The sequence below is a fragment of the Zonotrichia albicollis genome, chromosome 22 (genome assembly GCF_047830755.1).
Source record: "Zonotrichia albicollis isolate bZonAlb1 chromosome 22, bZonAlb1.hap1, whole genome shotgun sequence".
NCBI classification, from domain to species: domain Eukaryota; kingdom Metazoa; phylum Chordata; class Aves; order Passeriformes; family Passerellidae; genus Zonotrichia; species Zonotrichia albicollis.
In genome coordinates, this window is record NC_133840.1 from 9,692,094 (window position 1) to 9,718,470 (window position 26,377).

The 26,377-nt window shown below is 43.5% G+C and overlaps 1 protein-coding gene across 7 annotated transcripts in view; it reads left to right on the forward strand.

Annotated features, from left to right (window-relative positions):
- Window positions 1-26,377, forward strand: part of AUTS2 (activator of transcription and developmental regulator AUTS2) — a 798,387-nt gene that overhangs the window by 347,958 nt on the left and 424,052 nt on the right. For all 7 annotated transcript variants that reach the window (XM_074556758.1, XM_074556754.1, XM_074556753.1 and 4 more), the window contains one exon: window positions 19,488-19,589. In XM_074556758.1, coding sequence (XP_074412859.1) covers window positions 19,488-19,589 — 102 coding nt within the window. The remainder of the gene's footprint in view (window positions 1-19,487; window positions 19,590-26,377) is intronic.

Consider the following 26,377-nt stretch of genomic DNA (forward strand, 5'->3'; position numbering starts at 1 on the left):
CATCTCTTCCCTCATCCTCAGACCCCTGTGAACGCTGTCACAGGAAGAGATGATGGTTTTCCACTGTTGCTTCCTCCCAAGCCTGAATCCCAGAGCCAGGCTTGCCTGAGGTGCTTGGTATCCTGAGAACTTTTTCAAGAACTGTTAGAAATCAGAGTGTAGGGAGTTCCATGCACTTCAAAGTATTCATTAATGAAAGTTTGGCTAAAGCAACATCTTAAAATAGAATGTGCAATCAGTGTGCTGTTCCCAAAAAGATTTTTTTTTTCCCTTAAATATCTTAAAATTTATTAGGTGGGCGTGAGCAAAAGGGTTGTCTCCTTTAAAAAAATGGCTTTGTAATGATTAGCAGGGGCCCTGTATAATTTATGATATTCTTTACAGTTTATAAATACAGGCTCATAAAAAGTGTAGATATAAAGAAGCTGTGACTTTAAGTCATTAGAAGCCCAATGGTTTGATAAAATAACAGGAAACAGACAATTTATTATGAGCAATCTCAGTAGCTCTGGATTATCTATAAAACTTTTATGGCCCTCCCCAAGTGGCAAGAGGCCATAAAACTTGCCTGAATGAGGGACTTGTTAATTTACTTGTTAAAGCAAATTAAAAATTTATAAGCGCTTTTAGGTAAATGAGATCTTCTCTCATTGCTGCCCTTGCGGGCTCAGGAGTCCTGGGAGGAAAGAAGTGGTTGCTCTCAAACATCACAGCAGAACAATAAAAGCCATTAAATTGGCTCCGTTTATTACTGCAGAGCCAGGCAGCTGTTGCCATGGTTTGCTGGGGGATGCCAGAGGTTGACAGCGTGGCATTTCTGTGGCCTTAAAAAGGAGGCAATAACATTGCCTTTCACCACCCAGCAGCTCCTCCAGCCTCCCTCCTTTTCCTCCTTTTCCTCCTTTTCCTCCTTTTCCTCCTTTTCCAGGCAGTTTTCATGTACAGCTCTCAAGGCCAGTCCTCAGCCAGTCTGCTGTCACAGAAGCATCAACATCTCCTTCTGCCATTCCTTGAATGAGAGGCCACAGTCTCCAGCTGCTTCAAGAGAAATATAGGTTGGATATCAGGAAACAGTTTTTCACAGAAAGAGTGATAAAGTTCTGGAATGGCCTGCCCAGGGAGGTGGTGGAGTCACCATCCTTGGATGTCTTTAAAAAAGACTGGATGTTGTGGTATTTTCACGGTCCCCCGTGGCAGGAAGAAAATGATGAATCTGACTCCGTGTTCTTAGAAGGCTAATTTACTATTCTATTCTATTCTATTCTATTCTATTCTATTCTATTCTATTCTATTCTATTCTATTCTATTCTATTCTATTCTATCCTATCCTATTCTATTCTATTCCATTCCATTCCATTCCATTCCATTCCATTCCATTCCATTCCATTCCATTCCATTCTGCAATACTAAAACCATACTAAAGAATACAGAAAGGATACAGACAGAAGGCTAAAAGATAATAATGAAAAACTCATGATTCTCATCAGAGTCCCAACACAGCTGGACAGTGATTGGTCATTAAGTAAAAACAATTCACATGTTGGATAAATAATCTCCAAACACATTCCAAAGCAGCAAAACACAGGAGAAGCAAATGAGATAATGTTGTTTTCCTTTTTCTCTGAGGCTTCTCAGCGTCCCAGGACAGAAATCCTGGGCAAGGAGGATTTTTCAGAGAATATGATGGTGACAGGAGGAGGCACTTGGTGCCATGATTTAGTTGAGGTGTCAGGGAACAGGTTAGACTCAATGATCTTGAAGGTCTCTTCCAACCCAATGATTCTGTGATTCTGTTGTAAAATACATTTATGAACACCAGCAAAACCTTCACAGTTTTAGATTGCTTAACCAGGACGTTTAACAGCAAATTGAGTTTTAATTTAATTCAGTGCTCCTGCTGTAACTCAATGCAGTAGTGAGGAAGGGCCTGGCAAGGAAAATGGGGTTGTTGGGCATCTTTGAGCAATCTTTGAAAGCTGTTGAAATGGATTGGAAAAGTGTTTCTCCAGATCACTTCAACAACAGCTTCTTATAGCAGATGAGTTCCAGCTGTGGAAGCATCATGAGGAGCTACACTTGGTCCCTGCAGCTCCAACTCAGGGAAATAAAACCTACTAAGAAGGAAAATTTCTATTGAAAACTCTTAATATTTAGAAAAAGACCTGTTTCAGATCAGGTTTTGAATGAGGAGAGTTCTAAATCAAGGTGCAGTGAACTAAACAAGGCCTCTCCTGAACAGCTCTTCTATAAATTGTATCTGTACTTGTAACTACTTCTGTTCAGGAAATATCTTTTACAGATCTGGTATTATTTAGAAAAGAAGTTAACAGCACTTCCAGGAGGGGAATAGCAGCATAAATTCAAAAGGTTTGTGTTGAGAACACTTCAGGTGATCACTTCAGGTATTTCCAGGTGTCTCAAGACTGGCACCCAGAAGTGAACCTGCCTGACCAGTCTGTTGGACTGAATTCAGGCCACAGCTCTCAGTACCCATTTCATCCTTACATATTTCATTTAACACTCATTTTGCATCAGTATGATTTCTATGGTTCTGTATTTCCAAGTAGATATTGCAGGAGTTTCCCTTCAGAATAGGAAATAATTGATGTGAGAAATGCATGGAGTACATGGAGAAAGTCTGAAAGTGAGGCTTAAAAAATTGGGGCAATTTAGTTTAAAAGGAGTGGAGTGATAACAGTGCTCAGGCACAGGAAGGTGCTGCAGGGAGCAGAGGAGAGATGTTTGTGCATGTCCATGACAGGTGGGACAGGGGACAGTGCAGGCAGGAGATGCAGTGGGGCTGTGCAGGTCACTCCTGCAGGGCAGGGCAGTGCACCAGTGCAGCTGCAGGGCTGCAGAGCTCACTGCATGTCTGTTGGAAATGAAAGGTGACTCTGACAAAGGGGAGAGAGAATGAGGCATCTGACTCCATGGATATCAGAAGGCTAATTAATTACTTTATTATACCATACTATGTACATTTCATCTAAACTGAATCTGCCCTGCACTCACTCTTGCTCACAACTGCACAGAATCTCTGATTCTCCCCTGACTGTCCCATGACAGTCCCCCACTCAGACCCTGACAGGCCAAGGGAACAAAACATCCTCACTTTGGGCAAACCATCTCCATATTGATTCTACTTTAGCACAACACAGGCACTGCAAGTGATAAGAATTGTGTTTTCCTTCTTTGCTTGTCTCACAGCTTCTCTCTGTTCATGTGAATCCCACACGTCTGCAGCAGGTTTGGGCTGCCTTAGCTCAGGGTCTGCCTGTCAGGAGGGATGCAGGACCCCTCCTCCTTCTGAGCTGTGTCTGCACCTTCCTCTGCTCTGTGATTTTGCAGTGCTGAGACTCCTCAGACTGCAGTGGGTAAGCTGAGGACTCAAATACTTGAGGCAGAGCTGCCCCAAAATCTTTATTTCCCATGTGGTTCTGCAGGGAGAGACAGATGTTTAGCAGGACGCTTTTCCTTCACGCTGCTAGACCAAACAAAAGCTTCCAATCTCCAGGAATTCAAGTGCAGAAATTGTAATATTCTGGCACTTCCATCACTCAATACTTGTATTATAAATATTTCATGGAAAAACTGAATCATAAAAGTATTATTTTTGTAGTGTGCCAAGAGTAGATCCAGGCACTTGGAGCATAAAAAGTATGAAAGTCACATTTTAATATTGTGCTCTCCTCACTAAATACAGTGCTAGCCTGAAACTGTCTGACATATAAAAATAAGGCAAAGCCTCCAAGGTATATTAATGGTGGTTATAGAGCTAATGGTTACATGGCAAACTCCCAGTACAGTCATTTCAGCGTGCACATTTCTCTGAACCAGATATGACTGGCTGGAAAGGTCTCTTGAAATCCCATCTGGCATCTCCTGGGACCCCACTTCAGCCATATTTCACTGCCCCAAAAGTGGATATAAAATGAGCCAAGAGCTCACTGTCTTTCAGTGAGGTTACACCCCTGCCTCTGCTCAGCACATCGGAAACTCCCAGCCCTAATCCCCAAAATTCATGGTGATGACAGTGCTTGAAGTCAAATAAATAATCTTTCATGTCCTTCTTACCTAACTACTGTTCTGGTTCCAGACTTTGGAAACCCAAAGAAATGGGTTTTGGAAATTCCAAATAGGTTTGTGGGTGTTCTCAGCCTCTCTGGATCTGGCCTTAAACCTGCAATAGCCTATTAAAAAAAGGAAAAAAGTAAGTACTGAGGCAGAGCCAGCTTTGTTCAGGCCAAGCCTCTGAGAAGGGTGCAGGCACTCAGTGTGATGGGGATAGGATATGTTTTTGCTGTAGGTGGTCTGTTACAGAAATTTCTATGGAAATATGTAATTATTGCTGGAAGTGCATTGAGCCCAGAACATTATTTCTGGTGTAAATTCGAGGGAGGGAGATGGAACAGTAAATACCCCTTGGTGGGGCATCAGTCTGCAGGTAGAAGCCCCAGTTCATGGCCCTGATTCTCCTGACTGGAAGCAGTGACCAGAGTGTCTCCTGTTCTACTGAACTGCAGTACAAACATTTCTTGGTGCACCATGAAATCCCCACTGAACAGCACAAAGTGAATCCAGGAGGCAGAGTCCTGCAGCTGGCTCCTTCCCCAAATCGATGTTTTCTCAAGGCTTTTTTCAATGTTTATTAGTTTAGCCTTGCAATTCCATGTTTACATAAATTACATGATTAAAAGCAAAACAGGAACCTGGGCAGAATGTGGTTTCTGTTAAAATCATTCCCAGTTCCTTGCTAACTTAACCCTTTTGAAAACCAGAGACACTTAGGGAGGTGCCTACGTGTTTAATGCACAGGGAGCCTGTGTTCCAGCCCCACAGGGAGGTGTTTGGAGTTATTCCTCAAGATATTTATTTATTGGCTTCATTCCTACAGTAGCCAGGCGTTGACAACAAATATTGAATAACATCAGCCTTTTGCTGCACCCTGGGAGCCAAGAGAAGGACTTGCCTCAGCCTAATTTAAATCATAACCTGCTAAATTGGGGGAAACCTGCAGAAAAATTCATCAGCTGCATATCTGAGGAGGGAACACAGGAATTAGCTGGTATGGGGCACAGAGATTTCAATATCAACTAGTGTTTGCATGGGTAGAGCTTTGATGAATACTACCCCATGTTCTTATCATAGATGAAAAAGGGAAATATAAATTAGAGGCTCATAAATATAGAATTCCCCTGTCCTTTGAAGAACTTCATTCCATACAGTTTGCATGAGAATGCTTTCACTGATTTTTAAAAAATGAGTTTGTTTTTGGCTGGGTTGTAAGTAACGTGTAGGGCACAACATTTTAAGTAGGTGTCCTTTATCTGAAGTAGCTAAAAAGAGACATGAGATCTGTGAGGGGTTAATTCCTGTGTTCTAAATGAAAATGGAATTAGAAAATGAATTCCCCTCTAACATCTCCACTCAGTGTGCAGATCAAAGCCATCATAGGAGTAAATTTATGTCTGATAGTGTGGACGGTTTCAATGCACACTGGCGAAATATCATGCTGATTGCTGATTGAAAACAGTTGTTAATTCTCTACTTCACTAAATTCAGAGTGGAAAAACTTTCCTTAATAAAGAACAGATTGAAGAGAACCAAGACCTTACTGTGTGGAAATTAATGGCAGATGCATATACTGGTAGTTAAAATGTTTCATTAGATGTTAATGTCTTGCTGTGTTTTTAATTGTTCAGAAATTAGCCTCTAGAATATTAAAACCATCTGTTTGTTATCATGATGAAACAGAATACTTAAATAGTTATTAATTTTGTAGGCTTTTTTTTCCTTGTCTGCAAAACTTTGATCTGTTGAGATTTCAATGGATGCTGGATGCAAAAGTGAAAAACAATTTTAAAACACCTTGGTGCCCCAAATCTCAGCATTTGCTGCCTGCCACCCATATTTTGCATGCCTGCTTTATTTCACAAATTATTATACACCAAGGAGAAGCTGACGTTTTTTAGTGCATGGAAGGAGCGTGCTGATGCTTGCTGAGCCTGTATAATGGTTGATTTAAACTGTAATATGCTACTTTCTCACATGCTTATACTTAGGTTTTCAGTCTTGTGGGTCATTTTAAAGCCCAAATATTTCAAAGCATGGAGGGGATTCCGTGTTGATCCATCAGCACATGGCTTTGTCTTCCTCCATTTCCATTATTTACAGCTTTTTAATTTTTTTTTTTTTTAAGATTGAGTTTTGGGGAAGTCGGGGTTTGACAGTTATTTGGGTTATCATTTCTGATGGGTTTTTTAATCATCTAAATGAACAATAATGGGCTGCTGCAGGCCCTGACTCAGGTGAATATTCCTCTTTCTGGGAGCACACATTGGATCTATTTCTGGCATAACAGCAAATCTAAGCTTACTTTATTTCTGAGGTGAATTTAACGAAGTGCTGAAGTGCTGTCTGCTGTAACATGTATGTACACACAGCTCTCCAGTGTGAAGAGCACAATTTATAATACATTTTGTAATGCTTGTTATACGTGACTTAAGTGTGAAAATTTATTCAGCAAGTCTAAACATTACTTAGAGAGCCATTAACATATCTTTCCAAGTGATTTTTGACCTTTTTCTGAATAAGCACTTTACAAATTATTAAATGCCAGGATGAGGATTAATTCAAGTAACTGTAATTTGATAGTAGTCCTCTATTATAGATTTTTTGCACTTATCTTGAAACAATAATAAAGCTCCACTTATCTAATATATGACTATATTTTCAAGATGGGTAAGTTTAATATAATTTTAAAGCATAGAAAAGAGAAGTTAAATTAGGGGGGTTTATCAGTTTAAGGCACAGAAACACTCCATCAAGTATTTATGGTGGCCACCTAGTTCATAAATGGCTTCTGCATCCCTTGAAGTTGGTGGCAATCCTGCAGTTGTCCCCTGGGATTCTGGTGGCCATTGGGTCTTACCTGATGCCAAGTCTGCCAGCACAGGGATGGGTAACACTGGCTGGCAGAATGATTTTCTGGAAATAAAGATGGTTTTGAACTTGGGCTGAGACAACCAGCTCATCAGATCTATCAAGCATTAAATCACCTTTGGTCACTGTTGACTGGGGACAGACTACAAGATTGATCAGGAGATTTTTTTTTCTTTTTCTTTTTTTTTTGGCATTTGCAAACAGCAGGACTCGTTATTTCAACTGGCAAAAGTAGTTCAGGAGAAACCTTGAACTGGAGGGATGGATGGATGGATGGATGGATGGATGGATGGATGGATGGATGGACGATGGATGGATGGATGGATGATGGATGGATGGACAATGGATGGATGGATGGATGATAGATGGATGGATGATGGATGGATGGATGGATGCATGGACAGAACAGTCATAACGCACAGTGCTGCAATGTATTTTACATTATTGCTTAGATGAGGGAGAGAGAGAGGTATGCAAAAAGAAAAATGAAGATCTAAAATGCTGGGATAGCTGAGTGTGTTCAGAGCTCCCATGAAAATTCTGGGATACTGACTCTGCCCAGAGCTTCCCTCTGACAGAGGCAGGTGCACCACAAGTGTTCCCCAATGGCACCTTGCCATCTATCAGAAACTAATCCAGATTCAAACAACTTCAACAATAGTTCCTCCCTTTGCTTTTCTCCTGAGTTATTTGTGATGACTTAACTCATCTCCACATCAATGACAGCTGCTAATGAATTCAGATGCTTCATTCCCTTCCCTTCTGTGCTGCTTCAAATAGATTTTCTTTGCCAGATACTTCAGCTTCCCTTTCCTGCTAACAAATTGGTACTGAGGTGTATTGTTGTGACTTCTGCTTCTGCCATTCAAGCAGGAGGAAAATACAATATGTATAGATGTGAGTTATATGTCAAAATGCTTTTACTCCCTCTCCCCCCTCCTTCCTTCACATTATTAAATTATAGAGAAATGCTATCATAATAGCCTCTTGGCCAAGTCACTGAGAGCAGAGTTATGGCTCCCTTGATAAATTGCAAAACATTATTAAGTTTTGCTCTTTGGGCTGAGAGTATTGGCATAAAAGGACATCAACCCCAGTCAGATTGGTCTTGATTGCTGCTTAATTGCTGCTTGTTTGTGTTAGCGATCATGTGGTTTGATTGATCTTGCCCTGCTTTTGTCATTATTGTTACAACTTCCTAGTTTTCTCCTTGTACAGAGACCACAGGATGACTTTTAAGTCTTGAATAATTTATCTAGCTGGGCAGTTAAACGGCTTAAAATAGTATTAGAGTTTTAAGCCAATAGCTCAACCTTCAAATCATTATTTATGCAACCAAATTATTAAATATTTATTCTGGGCTTATATTGAACAATGAAATAACAGGGCTCCTTTATGTTAGCAGTGGTAAGCATCTCAAGGTTTATCCATGAATTCTGATACTTCCTCCTTCAAGACATTTATTTACTTCTGTAATGTTAGCTGGTGTCACATTAGTGGTCTGCACTGAGGAAGGAAAGGATGGTGGTCACCATGCCTTAATTCAAGCCAGGGAGTACAGTCACTGCTCTTTCTCAGGCTGCTTCACCTCTTTAGGTATTCCAAAAGGTCTCATCCCTTCTTGCACCTCCTTTGCACCTGAGGAACAGCTCTCCTGTGGGCTTGAAACACGTGGAACTCCACAGGAGCTACCTTGGGGTTGTGTTCCCCCTCATTAAAGCAGATGGAGGCTCTTAGCTGGATTTGTGGACAGCTCTAGAGCTGCAGAGCTGTTAAGAGTTTTTCATCCTGGCCTATTTTCTGTTTGTTCCATCACATGATTGATCTGATTTTTTTACTTAAGTGTTCTTTCACTAAGTTACACATTTCAAAAGCAGCCAGAGGCCTCCTTAAAAAGTTGGGTATCAGACACTGGGCTCAGTGCCACCTCCTCTGAAACAGGCACAGAATGCTGGGGTAAAACTGCCAGTTTGGGTCTCCATTCTCTAAGTGAGCAAAGCCTAAATGAGACCTCAAAAAGCAGTCCCTGGTGGAAAGTGCTGCAGCCAATGCATGTGCACTGCTCCTTGTTGGGTACTCCTGGGGAGGGGGGACAGGAACGGCAGCAAGAGTTCATGACTCTGCCCAGAACACTTAAATCTGGTTTGGGGATGCGCAGAGCAGAAGCGAGAAGTGTAAGTGGTGTAAATGTCTGAATAACAACCAGAAATTGTACATGGATGGATGGATGGATGATGGATGATGGATGGATGGATGGATGGATGGATGGATGGATGGATGGATGGATGGATGAGGGATGGATGGATGAGGGATGGATGGATGGATGGATGGATGGATGGATGGATGGATGGATGGTCATATTTATAGGAAAACAGACATATACTGAATGAACTAAACTTTCTGGAACTAAATAACTAGTTGATCTTTGTAATAAAGTTGTATTTATCTTTGTGGATAAAAAGTTGATGTTGCAAGAAGAAAGAAGAAGCAGAAAAGTTGTTGACAGAGAAAGGGGAGTCAACCCAAGTAAAATGACACAGCAGCTACTAATTAGATTAGGAAAAAGATGTATGCTTGCCTTGTGGACAAGATAGAAGTACTAATCAAGAGATGCATGAACAAAGTGGAGCAACCAAGCAATGCATGACTATGTTCACCAAGAAAAGAAGCAAATATAAACGATGTTTTGAAGTGCCATAAATGGCTTTTGCTTGATTCACACTGAATTTTTATGTGCAGTCCTTTGTCTTTTCTCCACAGATGGATGGATGGATGGATCAGAATGGGGATGGATGGATGGATGGATGGATGGATGGATGGATCAGAATGGGGATGAATGGATAGATGGATGGATGGATGGATGGATGGATGGATGGATGGATGGATCAGAATGGGGATGAATGGATGGATGGATGGATGGATGGATGGATGGATGGATGGATGGATGGATGGATCAGAATGGGGATGGATGGATGGATGGATGGATGGATGGATGGATGGATGGATGGATCAGAATGGGGATGGATGTATATCCATGCAGACAAGGATGGCACTCCTGTGGCACTGCACATGTGTGTTTCTCAGAGATGGTTTTTAACCAGACAAAGACAAGTTTCCCTTGCACAGGGCCTAGGGAGGGCCCTGTAAATCCAGGCTGGGACACACACACACACACACACACACACACAGAGAAGCCCAGCAGCAGGGCTGGGTAAAGCCTGGGAGGGCAGGTGGGGCCCAGCCTGGCTGCAGCCCCTCTGCTGTCCCTGAGCAGCCCAGCCTGGCTCCCCATCCCTCTCTGCTCCCAGCCTGGGCTGTGCAGCCTGCCTGCACAGATTGATTGGTACAATGGAGAGCTTTGCAAGGTGTAATTTTAAAGGCCGTGTTTCTCACTGTGCAACCATCAAAATGCAAAGGGTCAGGAGAAGCCTATATTTTTTTGCAATTCAGCTTTTGAAGTGTGCTGAAATACGCTTCATTTGCTGCAATTGCCAACAGCTTGCTGTTTCATACCACTCTTAACAGGAGCTGGGGAACAGAGCGAGTCTGTTACACTTTCTGTGGTGTATAATGTATGTATGATTCTGGGGTGTGATGAGTTTATGCCAAATTTATCTTTGATTTCTGTATAAACAGCACAGAAAAAATGATGGGCTGCATTCTCTGTGAAACTTAGATAAAACAGAGCTGCAGACCTCCTTCAGAGTACCTTCTGTGTGCTGTGGATCTAAGGTTGCCCAAGCATATAATGAAGGAGAAGAGGATCTGGAAATAAATGCCTGTTTCTTTCTCCCCCACCCCCGCCTGGCGAGGATGCTGTTTATTCTTAGCCTGTGTTGCTTCAGCTCCTGCTCCTGCCAGCAGAGCCCCATCCCTTGGTGTGTCTGCAATAACAATGCTAAATAGCCAAATTCTCCCCAGGAGCACAGGGGGGGAGCTCTGCTCCTTTGCTGCATCTCCCCCACTTAAGGCTGTAGGGGATGAGTTCCCCTACTCCAATTTCTTGAGCAAGTGCAGCAGCAGACTCTGGATCAGCTCAGAGGCAGCAGGAAATGACCAGCAGTGCTGTAGAATAAGTGAGTTAAAGACACCCTTGTTCTGTATCATCGAGCTGATTAGAAAATTGTTCGTAGTTATTTGTTCAATTTAGATTTTTTTTAATTGTCAACAGGAAATTGAAAGAATGTACATTTGTTTATTCTTGTTTTTTTCATAAAAAGAGTTTTGAAACAGAAAAGCTTTTTTTTTTCTTCTAATTAAAGGTAGGAAGGAAACAAAAGATAAGATGTTGTCTTTGTTGGTTTACCTCACTTTTACCGTAAAAGTAAGCAAAAAAATTAAGCTTCATTTCTGGTAGAGATGTCAGATCCCAGGATGATGGCATGGAGGCCTGGATCCTCAGAAGCTGGCAATTTCTTGGAGCATCTGCATTGGTTGTCATAAGATTGTATATCAAGATGTAAACAGAGAGCCTCTCCCAATGTTTTATTGTATCTCTCAGGTAACAAGATTTTTCTTCCCTGAGGTGAAAAATGTCTTTGCATTAATAATGTTCAGAGTCCACACATGGTGTGAATTCTTTTTCCATATTTACTGCCTAAACTTGTGTGCTGTAAATATTCTTCCTCCTCATTATCTCACCTCTGGTTTGCTTTCCTTTTGCTGCTGCCCTGTTTAGGCAGTTGTGGTGTGCATGGCCTTGTTAGAAATGGAGGAGAAGTCTTGCTCCAGACCCAAAGCACCTTTAATGCTGTGGGTGACATGGGAGTGCTGTACATGGAGTATTTGTCTAACTTCTGTCAGCAGCAGGAGAGATATAAATAGAAGTTTTGAAATGAACAGCTTTTAATCATGATTGAAATCAGAAATAACAGCCCTTGATTTATCCTGTTGTTTTTTGGTTATTTCTTGCCATGCAGTTCTCCTTTTGTTTGTTTTCATACAGCCAGATTTGTTCTTGATCATTGATAAAATATGTTTTCTCTGCAATCTGACATGGAGTTCTGCATGAGATGTGCTGCTGCTCTTTTCTGGCTGGTTGAAGGCACGTGTCCTGGTTTAGGGCAAATTCTAGGAGAAAACCTCCAAAGGGGCTCCTCCAGAAAGCAAACCCACACGGCTTCTCCCACAACCAGTTTGGGAAGGATTCCTTGGAGAGAAGTGGAAAGAACCTGTTTATTTACCAGGCACAGCACCCCCAGCACACAGAATGAACAATACCAGGTGACACCACTCTGTCACCGCTCTGACAAAGATGACAAATTCAGAACAAATTCAGAAAGTCTCTCTGGGGGTGGTCGCTCTGTTCTCAGTCCCTCCTGTGCTGGGGCAGCTGCTGCAGCCACAAGGTGCAAACTCTCGGTGTTCCCAGGGCCCAGCCCGGAGCAGGCTCGAGTGGGTCCAAAAAAGGGAAAGGAGAAACAGTCCAGGGAAAATTCAGACTGCTGAGCTAAACTAACTAATGAGCAGGAGTAAAAGAGCAAGAGCAAAGCAAAAAGCAAAAGCAAAAGCAGCACCATGTACTGCCCTGTCTGTGTGTCCCATCAGTTGTGGGGTCTCAGAATCTCTGCTGCTCAGAGTGACTCTGAGATATGTATAGGCTTCTTTTACCCAGCCCAGGAGTCAATGAAGGAGTCAGGATTCTTTTGTTCTCCTTCTCAAGGTTGTTTATTATTTCTTATCTATACCATTCTTTCTCTGACCTGCTGAGTCTGTCTGGCAGGTTGGGTTGAGGCACACTGACAACCCTCAGGGCACTGTTATCTTTTTATACTAAAAACTACATGTACAATATTTACTATAACTTCCCAGTACCTATCACCTATGTCAGACAGTGAGCTTCCACTCTAAACCAATCCAGAAGTGCCAGCATCACACCAGAAGATGGAGGACAAGAAGAAGAAATAGAAAGGGTGGACACGCCCAGATCCCTCCATCTTGCCTCCTGAACCCCCACTCTAAAAACCCCAAAATTCTACATTTTCACCCTGTGATAAACTCACTATCATTCTACTTAAACTTTCTTGACTTGTAATTCTTCATATAAAGGTTGGTAATTTTTTTCCATGGGTCAAGGTCAAAGGCACAGGGGTCTTGGGCTCTGTGCCAAGGTCTCTGAGCCCCTTGGCAGGGTCTTGAGTCCTCCAGGGCAGCCAGAGGAATTTCCTGGGTTCCAACCGTGGGGGAGTGGCTGATAACAAAACAAAACAAAAAACATTCACTCTTCAGAGCCAGTCTTGAAGGCACAGAACATGATATCCAGCATAAACAGAACACACCAATGGGGATACAAGCACCATAACATCACCCTAGGACAGCACCCAGGGCTGTGTGTGCTGGGCAGGGCTGGGCTGGGCTGTCTGTGCAGCCTGGCCTCCCTGGATGTCAGAGCCCTGCAGGATGGCCCAGCAGGCCTGGGCTGTGCTGGATAACTGAGATCTCACTGCCCTCAGCCAGGCTTCATCTCCAGGCTGTGCTCCCTGGCCTTAGGAGCAGCTTGTGTGACCGTGTTCACAGGGTTCTTGGATTGGGGAAGAGATGAGGATCTGACTCCATGGTTCAGAAGGCTGATTTATTATTTTATCATATATATTACATTAAAACTATACTAAAAGAATAGAAAAAAAGGTTTCATCTCAGAAGGCTAGCTAAGCTAAGAATAGAATAACAAAGAATGATAACAAAGGCCTGTGTCTCAGACAGAGAGTCCAAGCCAGCTGACTGTGATTGGCCATTAATTAGAAACAACTCTATGAGCCCACTCACAGATGCACCTGTTGCATTCCACAGCAGCAGATAACCATTGTTTACATTTTGTTCCTGAGGCCTCCCAGCTTCTCAGGAGGAAAAATCCTAAGGAAAGGATTTTCCATAAAAGATGTCTGCGACAGCTTGCACTCATCAGCAGCCCCTGGTCTGTCTGTGCTTCTGCCTGGATCCGTGTGTGCCTCACTGGAGAAAAGGCCGTGCCTGCCAGAAGTGACCAAAATTCCCATTCCTGAGTCCTGTTCCATGCTGGGAAAAGGCCAGAGAGCAATTGGAGGCAGTGGAAATGTGTGTGTGCTGTGCCCTGCTCAGGACAAACTCCTGCTATGGGTCATGAGTGGGGCTGGGCTGTGCCTGGCCAGGATTTTGGGAAGCATTCCTAATGGCACATGCAGGAGTAGCTGAGCTGAGCTGGGGAATTCACTCACCCAGGTGGGAGCAGGGGCTGCCTCACCCTTGCCAAAGCTGTTTAAATAAAGGAAGACAGGCAGAAGTGGAAGTGGAATTCTCCTCCCACAGCAGGGCTCTGGCATCTCTCAGGGAGCAGGTGTCCCCTTCCTTTAGGACTCTGGCTGTGCTCTAACAGGGAGAGGTGTTGGTATTCATAACTTAAAGTATAATGTAGTGAAATAATCCTTTAATTCCATATGGCATAGAAGCTCAGGCACCTCGAAAATATACTATAGATTTACTGCTGCCAAATGGTGTGGGGTTTTTAAATTAAAATGTATTTGAAAATAAAAAAGCTCAGGAGAGCCACATTTGGGTGCTTTTGACATGATATATAAGCTCTGTGAAAAAGGCTTTTGCCAAATTCTTAGCTGGTTTATTTATTTTGCTTCTTGTTTATGGGCTACAATGGAATTATCTAAAGTGGCTTTGGGATCCAGCACAGCCAACTGTGATCCTCAGAGGTTGATGCTCCCTGGAGTCTGGGGCTCAGCTGCCCTTCCATCCTCCCTTACACTCTTAACATGATCAGCTCTGTCCTTCCTTCTTTCCTGGCTGGGAGAAAAGGCCACAGAGAGCTCTGCTGCCATGGATTGCCCTTAGGAATTTTTATGGCTTTGTCCCCTCCTGTCATGTCACAGAAGTGTCTGGCTGGCACAGCAGCTCTGGGTCTGTCCTGCTCCTAAACCTGAGAGTTTAGCTCTGCTCTACCCTCTAACACTGAATGGGGCACAGCAGAGCTGCTTTCCCTGGACACAGATGAATATTCAGTTTGCACTTTCACTGTCACAAAGTAGGGCTGAGTGTTTCCCTGCTGCAAAAATAGTTCTGTTAGATTCCAAGTCACCTGAAAATCTCTCCGTGGGCTGACAGAAGAGTTCCTGTTAGCACTTGCTGTGACAGCAGTTTCATGTTGATGTTTCTGCAGCTATTTTGGTTTATTCATAATTTCTGGATGGTTTCTGTGGGACCTTCAGGCTTGAGCAAGTCTCTGTTCCTTCATCAAATGGTTCCTCTTGGTGTTCCATATCTTGTGCCTCTCCTCTCTGTGCTCTCAGTGTCCCTCATGCCAGTCCCCAGCTTTGCCTCCATCCCTCATCACTCTGCAGAGTTGTGACTGAAGTTTTGTGACTCAAAAGCCACATCATGGCTGAGGCCAAACTCCCCCAAGCCCCTCTCACACCCCTCCTCAGCAGGGCAGGGGAGGGAAGAAGTTTGTGAGGTAAAGGCAAGGCAACCCATTATTGTCATGGGCAAAACAGTCTCCACTTGGGGGAAAAAATTCAATTTGTTGTCCATAAGAATATAATTGACTAGTCAAAATAACAACAAAAATTGCAATGCCACCCTGTGCACCCCCAGCTCAGCTTCCCTCCTCCATCCCTGGCTGTGGTGCACTGGACTCCACCATCACCCCCTGGAGAAACTGCCCTGAGGGAAAAATCCTCCCAACAATCCAGTTTTGGAGAGCAGGGAACACCTATTCCTCTCTGTTTGGGGCAGGTGTGGTGAAGAATCAGAAATAAAATTCTCTGCTGAGCCCTCAGCCAGCAACCACCCTTCCAAATTTGCTTTTTGGCCTTTTCCTTTAATAGAAATGTAGTTATGGCTTTAGGCAGTTCTGCTTGACTTCTGGTGTCCTCCAGCAGATTCAAAGGCATTACAAACTAACAGGATCTGTAGTGCAATGGAAGAGGCAATGCTTAGAATGACCAAAAACTAGAAAAGTTTTGGAGCAGTGGGCATGCCCCAGGATTGGGTCCTGGGTTGTTCAGCCTGGGCAAGTGTTCCTGATGTGCTTTTTTTTGCATGTACCCATCTCTGTCTAGGGGAGTCCCTGATACTACACATATTCCTTGTGAGTCAGAGGCACTCTGAGTTTTTAGGGTTTTGGACTTTCAGTCTAGAAAATGTCTGTATTTCCTCTTTGTGAGACCCTTCAGATGGATCCCTTCATGGACAAATTCATTCCCTCTGTGAAAGCACAGAATCAAAGTCACTTTTTGTAAACCCTTTTGCACTCCGTGCCTGGTGCAAATTAGAAGAATTAATGCTGTGTTAATGTGGGGAGTTCCTCAGTGAGACCTTTGTAGAACCACAGAATAACCTGAGTGGGAAGGGACCCCCAAGGATCACCCAGTGCAGTCCCAGCCCTGCACAGAGAGGAATAATGGGATTTTTGTGCTGCTGCTGCTGTTTGCATGGGGTACTGTTGCCATGATATGTTCTGAAAAATCCTTTCCTTTGGATTTTTCCTCCTGAGAATCTGAAAGGCCTCAGGAACAAAATGCAAACATTGATTATCTGCTGCTGTGGAATGCAACAGGTGCATCTGTGATTGGCTCATGTGGTTGTTACTAATTAATGGCCAATCACAACCCAGCTGTCTGGACTGTCTTGGTCAGCCACAAGCCTTTGTTATCATTCTTATTCTATTCTTAGCCAGCCTTCTGATGAAATCCTTTCTTCTATTAGTATAGTTTTAATGTAATATATATGATAAAATAATAAATCAGCCTTCTGAAACATGGAGTCAGATCCTCATCTCTTCCCTCATCCTCAGACCCTTGTGAACACCACCACAGGGTACCCTGCTAGAAACAATGGAGAAACAAGCTCTCAACATTGCACTTCAATTTTTTTCCAAGGAAATTTTCATTTCCATGGGGAAGCTGATTTTGGGGATCCTGTGTGCCCCAGGTGATGAATGAGATGCACAAAAGTGTAACTAAAGATCCCCTCTGTTATCTGTGGCCTTTGGAGCAGCCCTGTGCTGTTTCAGCATTGTTTTTAGCAGCTGAATCTCTGGAAACAGATTGAGATGAAATGACCCATGGCCTGTCCACATTAAGTGTTCTCATGTGGGTTTGAGTGTAACTTTAGGTTCTTAAGAGAAGACAACGGGCACATTTCCATGCTTTACTTTTTTAATTTAACACAGATTGATGGGTTCTGGAATAAAATGCAAATCCTCAACGGTTTGGCACATGGAGAAGCTCAACTTGGAAAAAAAGAAAGGAAAATATGGAAAGCTTATAAATCTTAACTTGGACTTATTTCTGAGTTTGCTGTCTAGTCCCTGCAGTCCCTCACTTTTTTTTTCTACACAGTTTCAAGCTCAGATGTCTTCATCATGTTCTCTTACTCCTTATAAATTGTGTCTAGAAAATTGACACCTGCTGAGTTTTTCTTCTCTGTAAATAGCTGGAATTCGTGATGTAGAAGAATTATAAAACTGGGCTGTTATTATTAGTTAGCAAATAACTAATGTGTGAAGAGTGTGTACAAACTAAATTTAGGTTCTAGAAATAAAATCTGAGACTGGGAAAAAAAAAATCTTAACACCCCACTTGCAATAAAAGCTTTTCCATCATTGGGTGGATGTTGACAAAAGACCAAGTCAAGGAAACTTGATCCATTTTCCTTTGGGTGGGTAAATGTTAAACTTGGGACCATAAAATAACAGGACATGGAGGTCCTAGATCAGATCAGGGAGTTATAGATGAAGTGTAAGACTTCTTGAATTCGTTATCCTCCCCTCTGCCTCCAAGAGCTGCTCCCAAGATCTCTTAGATCTGACTGATAAACCGTTCCATTGGAAATAAAAATCATTTTACTGGGAATGTTCTGGCTGAGCTGTGGAAAATTTCGTTTATTTATTGAATTGTAAGTGTCTGACAAATAGCTCTGGTCCTTCTGCTACATTTTCTTTGGGCTGAGAGTTTGCCTGTGCCATTTTTTGCAGTTGTGCTCACGCATTGCAACTCAGTTGTGTGTTGGAACTTTTAGTTTCATGGACTTTGTGTCCTTATTTTGATTTGACTGAAAGAGAGCACCCAAAGCTTCCCTTTAGTGGTGAGGGGAGTAAGGGATTAAGGAGAAGTAGCACAAAAATACCAAACTTACAGATGCAGTTTGCTCTGGCAGTGGTAAGAAGTGATAACCTGAGGGTGAGGATGCTTTTTGTGCTCCTTCAGTGAGCCTGGGAGGGAGCAGCTGTGGCTGTTGGTGAACAGAAGTGTAGATTTTATTTGTGTGCACCTGTAAAAGTGCATTTGTGTGAATTTTTGTGTGTGCTTGTTTCTGGGAGAACTGGAAATAAATGAGAGAGAGAGAAGAAAGAGGGGAAAAAAGGGTGATGGAGAATGTTGGAAGAGGAACTTTTGGTCTCCAGTCATGGCATGGAGATGAATGAATACCTGCTCCAATAGGGTATGAGTAGAACCTACCATCATCATATTAACAATTAGAATAAGTTAGCAGGAGTTGTTTGGTGTTTGTTATATGGATATTGTTATGTTTAGTAGGTCTCATAAAGTATTTCATTAGGTACCTCACCAAGTATTTTCTCTGCATTTACCTCTGCTTCCAGTATTTATGTGTGTGATTTTAAGTCTAAATTTTTGAAAGAGATTTCTTGCCAGTGTGAACCACCAGAGTTAGTTCAAAGCATCAGCAAGGCTAAATGAAAATTTCAATACATTCAAGCAAAACATAGGGAAGGATACTTTAAAACAAAGATGTGCATTTTCAGCATTGCAGGGGATGCGGATCATCTCTTCCTCTTGCTCTCTAGGTGTGCATGTGCTCGTGGACGTGTGTAATGGGTGTCTGTGAATGTTCCTCTCAGTACACTGCTGTGTAATGAGGTGACCTCAACAGTCCAAAGTGTAAGAGAAAGCAGATGTGTTCTCAATTGTAATGAAAATATAGTTTAGGGGTTTTTTAGTAGTTTTTCTTATTACTTTGCCAGTAAAGTTCATTAAAGCTGGTTTGAAAAACAAAAGCAGTTTGATACCTATTAAGTAGATCCTGTTGTTTTATGAACATTGAGGTTTGTTGGTTGAACACTGTTTAGAGTGCCAGGCAGTGTGGTTCAGGGCTAGTCCAGCAAAAGAAAGGCTTCTCTGGAGTGGTGACCTCCTCTTCCCCTGGGGAGACTCCCATTGATCTCAGGTCCTCAATGCTCCTATGCTGTAAGGAGGGAGGAACTGAGGCTCTGAGCGCTGCATTGTGATGGAAACCAAAACCTTCATCTACAGCAGAAATACCTTGAGAAGCCTGAAAGGTGAAGCTCTCAGAGGAAGGTTTCAAACTGTGATTTCCTTGGGCCATGAGTGTTGTTGGGACACGAGTGAGCTCCTGCCTGCAGCAGCTGCAGCTCCCTGGGGTCCGTGGTGTCCCTGGGCTGTGCCTGGCACAGGGACACGGAGCGCTGGCACAGAGCCATGGCCACACTGCTGCTGCTGGGAGGGCATGAAGGACAGTGGGACAAGGGCTCTCACCTCACCCAGGCTCAACCCTTGCTGTCTTTGTGTCTCCTCGTGCAGCTCAAGCCAGGCCAGCACAGCTGCCGGGACAGCGACAGCGAGAGCGCCAGCGGCGAGTCCAAGGGCTTCCAGCGCAGCAGCTCCCGCGAGAGGCTCAGCGATGTAAGTGCACATGGGGATTGGGTCCTGGCATGGCTTGTGGCTAAATCTCCTTCTCTTTGGGGCTTCAGCTGAGATATGGGGGTCAGAACATTAACCTAGAGTAGGAAGAGAAAATTGACTTAGATTAGGAAGTGATCCCGCATGCCCCAGCACTGAATAAAGATGCACACTGACTTTACAGCTCCTACAGGGTGTGGGGTTTTGGCAGATCACAGGAGAGGAAGAGGTAACTCAGGTCTCCTGCCCTGGTTCAGTAAACTTCTTAAAGATTGATACAATGTCTTTCTGTGTGCAAACACTCAGCTCTTTGGAAGCAGTTGAAGGCCAGTTAATGAAGTTAAGATGTTCTGCATAGCTGAGAAGTGAGTAACATTTTTACCCCAAGTGGTGGAGGAAAAGAATGTATTTCTTTGGGCTACATACTGTCTTTATGAGAAGTATTTGAGTGTCTAGAGAGACTCAGTTATGTATAATGAATTGATATAACATGGCCAACAATAGCATAAGCTCTGCCTTTGTTGCTCTACCTAAAGTGCTGTGGAAAGGCCTGAGATGGCAGCCCTGTGGAAAGTGTTTTTCTCCATGGGAGAATGCTGCTCATTCACCAGTGACACACATGAGTTGTTCTGACAGAGCACTGACTACAGAAATCTTTCTGTTGCTGCAATTAGATTACTATTTATTATGTGTACCATCACAATCCTTGAGTGTTTTATTCATGGCTCTGTGTCCTCTGTGCCACATGCTTTACAGCACAGAATATAAAGAAAGCCCTGTCCCAACAGAGTGTCTAAATTGGGGATTTTGTAGGTCAGATCCTTTGCTGGTAAAAGCATGGATAGCTACATCAGTCAACCCAATTTGTACCAGCCAGCAATCTGGCCCTACTTTTAACTAACCCACATTTTGGAAATGGGGATTTTATCGATAGCATGTCTGTGTAGATTTGGATGACAGATACCAGATGGTGTCCTCTATAGGCCAATCCAATAAAACTGAACTGAGCAGGCATTAAAAGAAATACCTTTGTAAAGGATACATTTCGTTGTGCAAATTTAAGCCTGAAGGCACACAGCTAGCAATTTTTGCTGATTTGTGCATATCACTGGAACAGATGCCTGATTTTTTTTTTCTTTCTGTGAAAGTGTGAAATATGTAGCACTCTCTCTCCACATCCCTTTGTCACATTTAGAGGTCCATTTCTTCCCCAGAGCCAGCCTTTATGGGTTACATTCAGCTAAACACTTCAGAGCTTGCCCTTCATAGCTGTCAGCTGAGGTCAGGCTCAGGGCTGTGAGATCTCTTTGGAAGAGGAGAGTGAAGCCAGAGGAGGCAGTAAGGAAATGCTCTGTACAGGTAGCAGTGGAAGGCAGCTGGATGTCAGCCTGTCACCATCATCATCCTGGCTTATCTGAGCCCTGTGGCAGCTGGGGAGCCACTGCAACCAACTTCACAATTACACAGCACCTTCAGCAAAAAATGTCACAGCTCCTTACAAACACGGTTTTAATTTAGCTTTGTCATTCCCTTGCCATGTCGTGAGTGGAGAGCTCTGAGGTTTACTGGGCTTCTCAGCAGCTCACAGAATTGCACTGCTAGACCTGGCAGTGACAGCAGAGTCCTGGGTCCCCTTCCACCCATCAAATCCAGTTTTTCTCTGATGTTTTTACAATACTTTTCCTTTGTCTCCGTGCTGTGGCAAATTAAAAGGAAGTAGAGAGCAAATACAACTTCCCTAGTGCACCCAGGAGAGGACAGAGGGATTCACAGGTTGCTCAAAAGCAACGTTATGTAAATATATGTGGAGATGTATATTTTAAAGTGTTATACATAATTTATGTTTTGCTTAATAAGGAAACTTCCTTTGCTTTGATAATTCATTGCAATACAAGCATGTCTCTGTGGTCTGGCATCACCAGTTCAGCTGAGATTTGAAAAACACTCACGAGACAGCTCTCACTGGGGCTGGTCTGTGCTGGCCCTCCCCAGGCTCCTTCAGTTCAGAGCAGTAATTCCCATTGTCCTCTCCCACAGTCAGTTCAGAGCAGTAATTCCCATTGCCCCAAAGTCAGTTCAGACCTGTCCATCCCATTGTCCCCTCCCAAAATCAGTTCAGAGCTGTGCATCCCATTGTCCCCTCCCAAATTCACTTCAGAGCTGTGCATCCCGTTCCCCCTCCCAAATTCAGTTCAGAGCTGTCCATCCCATTCCCCTCTCCCAAACTCGGTTCACAGCTGTCCATCCCATTGCCCCAAATTCCACTCAGAGCTGTCCCTCCCATTCCCCTCTCCCAAAGTCAGACACCCCATGTGCAGAAATGAAAGGATCTTCCCAATGTTTATTTTCAATAATATTTTTTGAGAAGTCAGATGTCATATGATACCCACTATTTACTGTCAAAAAAGCTACAGACAACAGAGCAAGTTTTCTCTGAAGCTTTCCTTCTGGTTTTGCAGCTATTTTCTTAGAAAAAAAAATATACAAAAAAAGTGTACCAAATAGAAGACAGAACAGAAAATATAAAACATTGCAGGCAGATTAACCTTGAGGTCAGAAAGCAAAATTTGGCCATGAAATATAATGAATCTCCACTATTGTCACCTGGCAGCACTGTAAGGCATGGCTGCTGTATGGAAATGTGGCTAATGACTGAAGTACACGTTCTCCAGGTGGATGATCCATTTTCCCATCCCAATTTTGAGCAGGCTGGTGAAGCAGGAATGTGAGAGCTTCACAGGCCTTCCTGCAGGGCCTGCTGAGAGCTCAGTGACAGATGCAGAATGAGGGAGAGGGGATAATGAACATCCAGTTGCAAACTGACATGTCAGTGGCTTCATTCCCCCTCCTGTCAGGGATCTTTCAACTTTGCCTATTGTAAATGTTCCTGCAGCCCTTGGATAATGCAGAGTGATGCAAAGTGTGTTTACAAGGAGGGACTCCTTGCCAGGCTAATGAGATCCAAGCAGGTAATTTGCAGCGTTTGTGAGAGGTGGGCAAAAATGAAAAGAAGATAATTCAATGAAAAGACCATGTTAAACAGGAGATTTTTCTCATAATGAGGCTTGAAATAGCATCAGACAGTAGGAAGGGGAATATCCTCTGTTCTTGTCAGATGCAATGCAGTGAGACTGATTTCTGTCAACTCCTCTCTTTGTCCTCGCCTGCACACGTGTGCACACACCCACCCCTCTGTGAGAGAACATAATTAGCAGAGAATCTGACCCCTGCTAGATTAGGGATAATGATTGCTCAAATGCTCCAGTGCAAGCAGTGCCCTGATCCAGCTCCCCCTCTGAATTTCATAAACCCATGGCTCTCTGCCTTTCTCTCTGGTATAGGCTTTTTTTTTAGGAATGACAACTTGTTTTTTTCCTTTATGGACAGAGGTAGCTCCAGGGGCCTAAAAGAGAAATTGGAGAGCTGCTCCTCCTTTATATATAGGGTGCTGTAGTCAGTTTAATCTCATCAAAATCTTGCCAGTAGTAGAATTCATTTTGTTGAGATCTTGCTTGGAGACAAGATGGCAGCGCTTTCTCTTGTGCTCAGCTTGGAGCTCAGTCAACTCCTTTTTTTTTATCTCCCTGTATGTATTTATTTTTAATTGAGTCCTCCCTCTTTGGAATACATTCTTGTCATGTTTTACAAAGCTGCCAGGAGATTTACCTGAGGAAAACATGAGAGTTACATCTAAGCTGGATGGTAAATGCACCGAGCATTCAGGGGTTCAGCCACCTCTTTGCTAATCAGAAATCAAACCACCTGATTTCTTTGGAGCACATTCCTAAATTCCTGATCTCAGCCCAGCTTCTGGTGTTGGGTGCAGGCTTTCAGTGAAGGGATGAACAGCAAAAGCCTCTCCCACATGGTCACTGGATGGGATTCAGCACCTCATCACCTCTTGCTGCAGCTGGCACATTTCTGTCTGCAATGTTTTTCCAGTTCCTGAACAGGGCATGGGACAGGAATCTTCCCATTTGTCCCTGCATTAAAGGTCTGCTCTTGGGCTCTCAAAAAAGCTCATTAAAGCTGCTGCACCCTTCATGAGTGTTCCCCTGCTCCCAGTCCCTGTGCCTGTGTGCTCCTCCTGTGCTGGGCACTTTGTGCTTGAGAGGAGCCACAGCAAAGAGGTGACAATGAGGACCAAGCCCTGAAATCCTGAAGTGCCCTGCCCATCAGGTCTGTGGCTGTTTGCTTCAGGAAGAAGTGTAATCCTGTGAGCAGCTCATGGTTTCAGCTCCAAATCCAGGATATTTTCAATTCTTTTGTCCCCCATCCCTCTCACCTGTAAAGAGCCAAACACAAATTGTACAGCCTTTGGGTTATGTGCTGTGAATCCCTCAGTGCTTCTCCCTGTCCAGAATATCAGCAGTGATTTTGGCAGTGTGTGGAGTGGAGGCACACGAGCAGAGCTGTGTCTGTGTGCTCCTCCTGTGCTGGGCACTTTGTGCTTGAGAACAGCCACAGTGAGGAGGTGACAATGAGGACCAAGCCCTGAAATCCTGAGCTGCCCTTCCCACCCGGTTTGCTTCAGGAAGAGACTCCAGCATGTAATTCTGTGGGTCATGCTCGTGGTTTCAGCCCAAATCCAGGATACTTTGATATTTTCAATTCTTTTGTCCCCCATCCCTCTCACCTGTACAAAGCCAAAGACAAATAGAGGGACAGCCTTTGGGTTCTGTACATACCGGGGCTCCCAGTGATGCCAAAAGTCACAAGCCAAACAATATTAAGATGATGAAAAGCTGTTACTTTTAATGAAGGTCCTCCAGGTGCAAGTCTGGCAGAATGCACATGTGATACAGGACTTGGATATTTTATAAGTTTAACAAATTAGCATACTTCAGAGAAATATCCAATTAGAGGAACAGTTAATTAAGTAATCCCCCTCTTTGGTTCTGCACCCATTGCTCCTCCACCTTCTAGCCCCACATTTATTATGTCTAAAATATATGGAAGAAACAAAACATGCTTGGTTCAGTGTGAAGCCCTGAGTGGTGCTCCCTGTGCAGATCCCCAGTGATGTTGGCAGTGTGTGAGGCCCAGGAGCAGGGCAGTGCCCGTGTGTGTGCCAGGAGCTGCTCAGCAGCAGTGCCTGTGCTTTGTGTGCGTGGGGCTGCGAGGGTGGGCATGTGTGTGTTTGTGTGTCTAAGGTTGGGTGCTTAAATGCTTTGTTGCATTATGTTAATTCCTCGGCAGTGCAATCAAATTCATGTCGTAATTAAAGCTGTCAGTTGGAAGGCAAGCCAATCGCCAAGAAAACACAGCATAACAAATGAAGTGAAATGATTCTGCGTGTAGCTATACAATGCTTCGCCAGGCATGAAATTAAATAAGTAATTTGATGTTGACATCAGAAATTGAAATGATACCCACTGTTCCTTCATTCAGTCAGACCTGCATAAACAATAGCCAGAACAAATATGTACAACACAGTCTTTCTCCCCACCCAGCTCCCCAAGTAATGCACAATATATATGCAAAATGGGTATAACTGTGCCTTCCAAGACCTCAAGGATGTAATTTTCTTTGGTACACAATAAACTAATGCTTACACGAGGGTTACTACATTTTTGCTTCTGGGCCAAAGTTCTTTTCTTTAAGAAAGGATGGGAAAAAAAAAAAAACAAACCAAAAAAAACAAACCAACCAAAAGAAAAAAAAAGGAGGTGGGGAAAAAAGCCCAGAACCCTGTCAATTTTAAGCAAGTGTATTTTGCTGATGGGCACCTGATGCAGGCTTCTGCTGGTGGTTGTGTGAATATCAAACAGTATTTCTAATGTCCTATTTTGCAAAGGGTTTCGGAAAGTGAAACCATTACCTCTATTATAGGCACACTTTAAATAAGAGCTATAGACCAGCCAGTGCAGGATCACGACTCAGCACGGGCTTGTAAAGATGTTTGCACAGTTGGTGCCAAGGCTGGGCACGGGGTAGTGGGAGCCCTTCGCCCTTGGGAGTTCCCAAAAGGTGAGAAGTTGTCTCCTTGCATAGCCCTCGCTTCAGCCCCTGTGCTCTGCCAGCACACGGCTCTACACAGCTGACAGTCATTCATGCATGTGCAGCACAGCCTTTCATACTTCAATTAAACAGAGTTTGCAAACTGTACTCTCCATATGCAGCATGCAATGTGTGAAGGGCTATATTTCCATCCAGCAAACTCCAGTTCCCTGAAATTGCACAGTTGTTCAGTGGAAGTCATTTGACTGCTCTGTTTCGACTGTCCTCCCATAGCCATTGCAGCATTGCTTTTGAAGGAATGAAAATATTCAGTGGGAAATATTTTGTTTGCTTATTCTTTTTTTCTTCCTCTTTATTGTTTTGTTTTGATACTCTATCCTTCCAAAACTTGGAATAAAAAGCAGACAAAAATTACACACAGATGCAGAATGCAAACTTTGGAGCTTTCAGCCAGTAAAGTAAGTTTAAAAAAACTGTGAGTGAAAGAGTGAGACTCGCTTGGCATCTGCACAGAGCTGAAACAAAAGTGGTTCTAACGACTGCACGTGTGGTATTTGTGGGTAAATCTCCAGCTGAAATGAAGGGAATCTCAGTGGCATGGAGCAGAGAGGGAGGGCAGTGTGTGCCCTGTGGGGTGCTGAGCAGGGTGTGCTCTGTGCCAGGGCTGCAGGGCCACAGGGGCTCCCAGAGACGCCAAAAGTCACAAGCCAAACAATAGTAAGATGATGAAAAGCTGTTACCTTTAATGAAGGTCTTGCAGGTGCAAGTATGGCAAAATGCATGTGTGATACAGGACTTGGGACAATTTTATAAGTTTAACAAATTAGCAT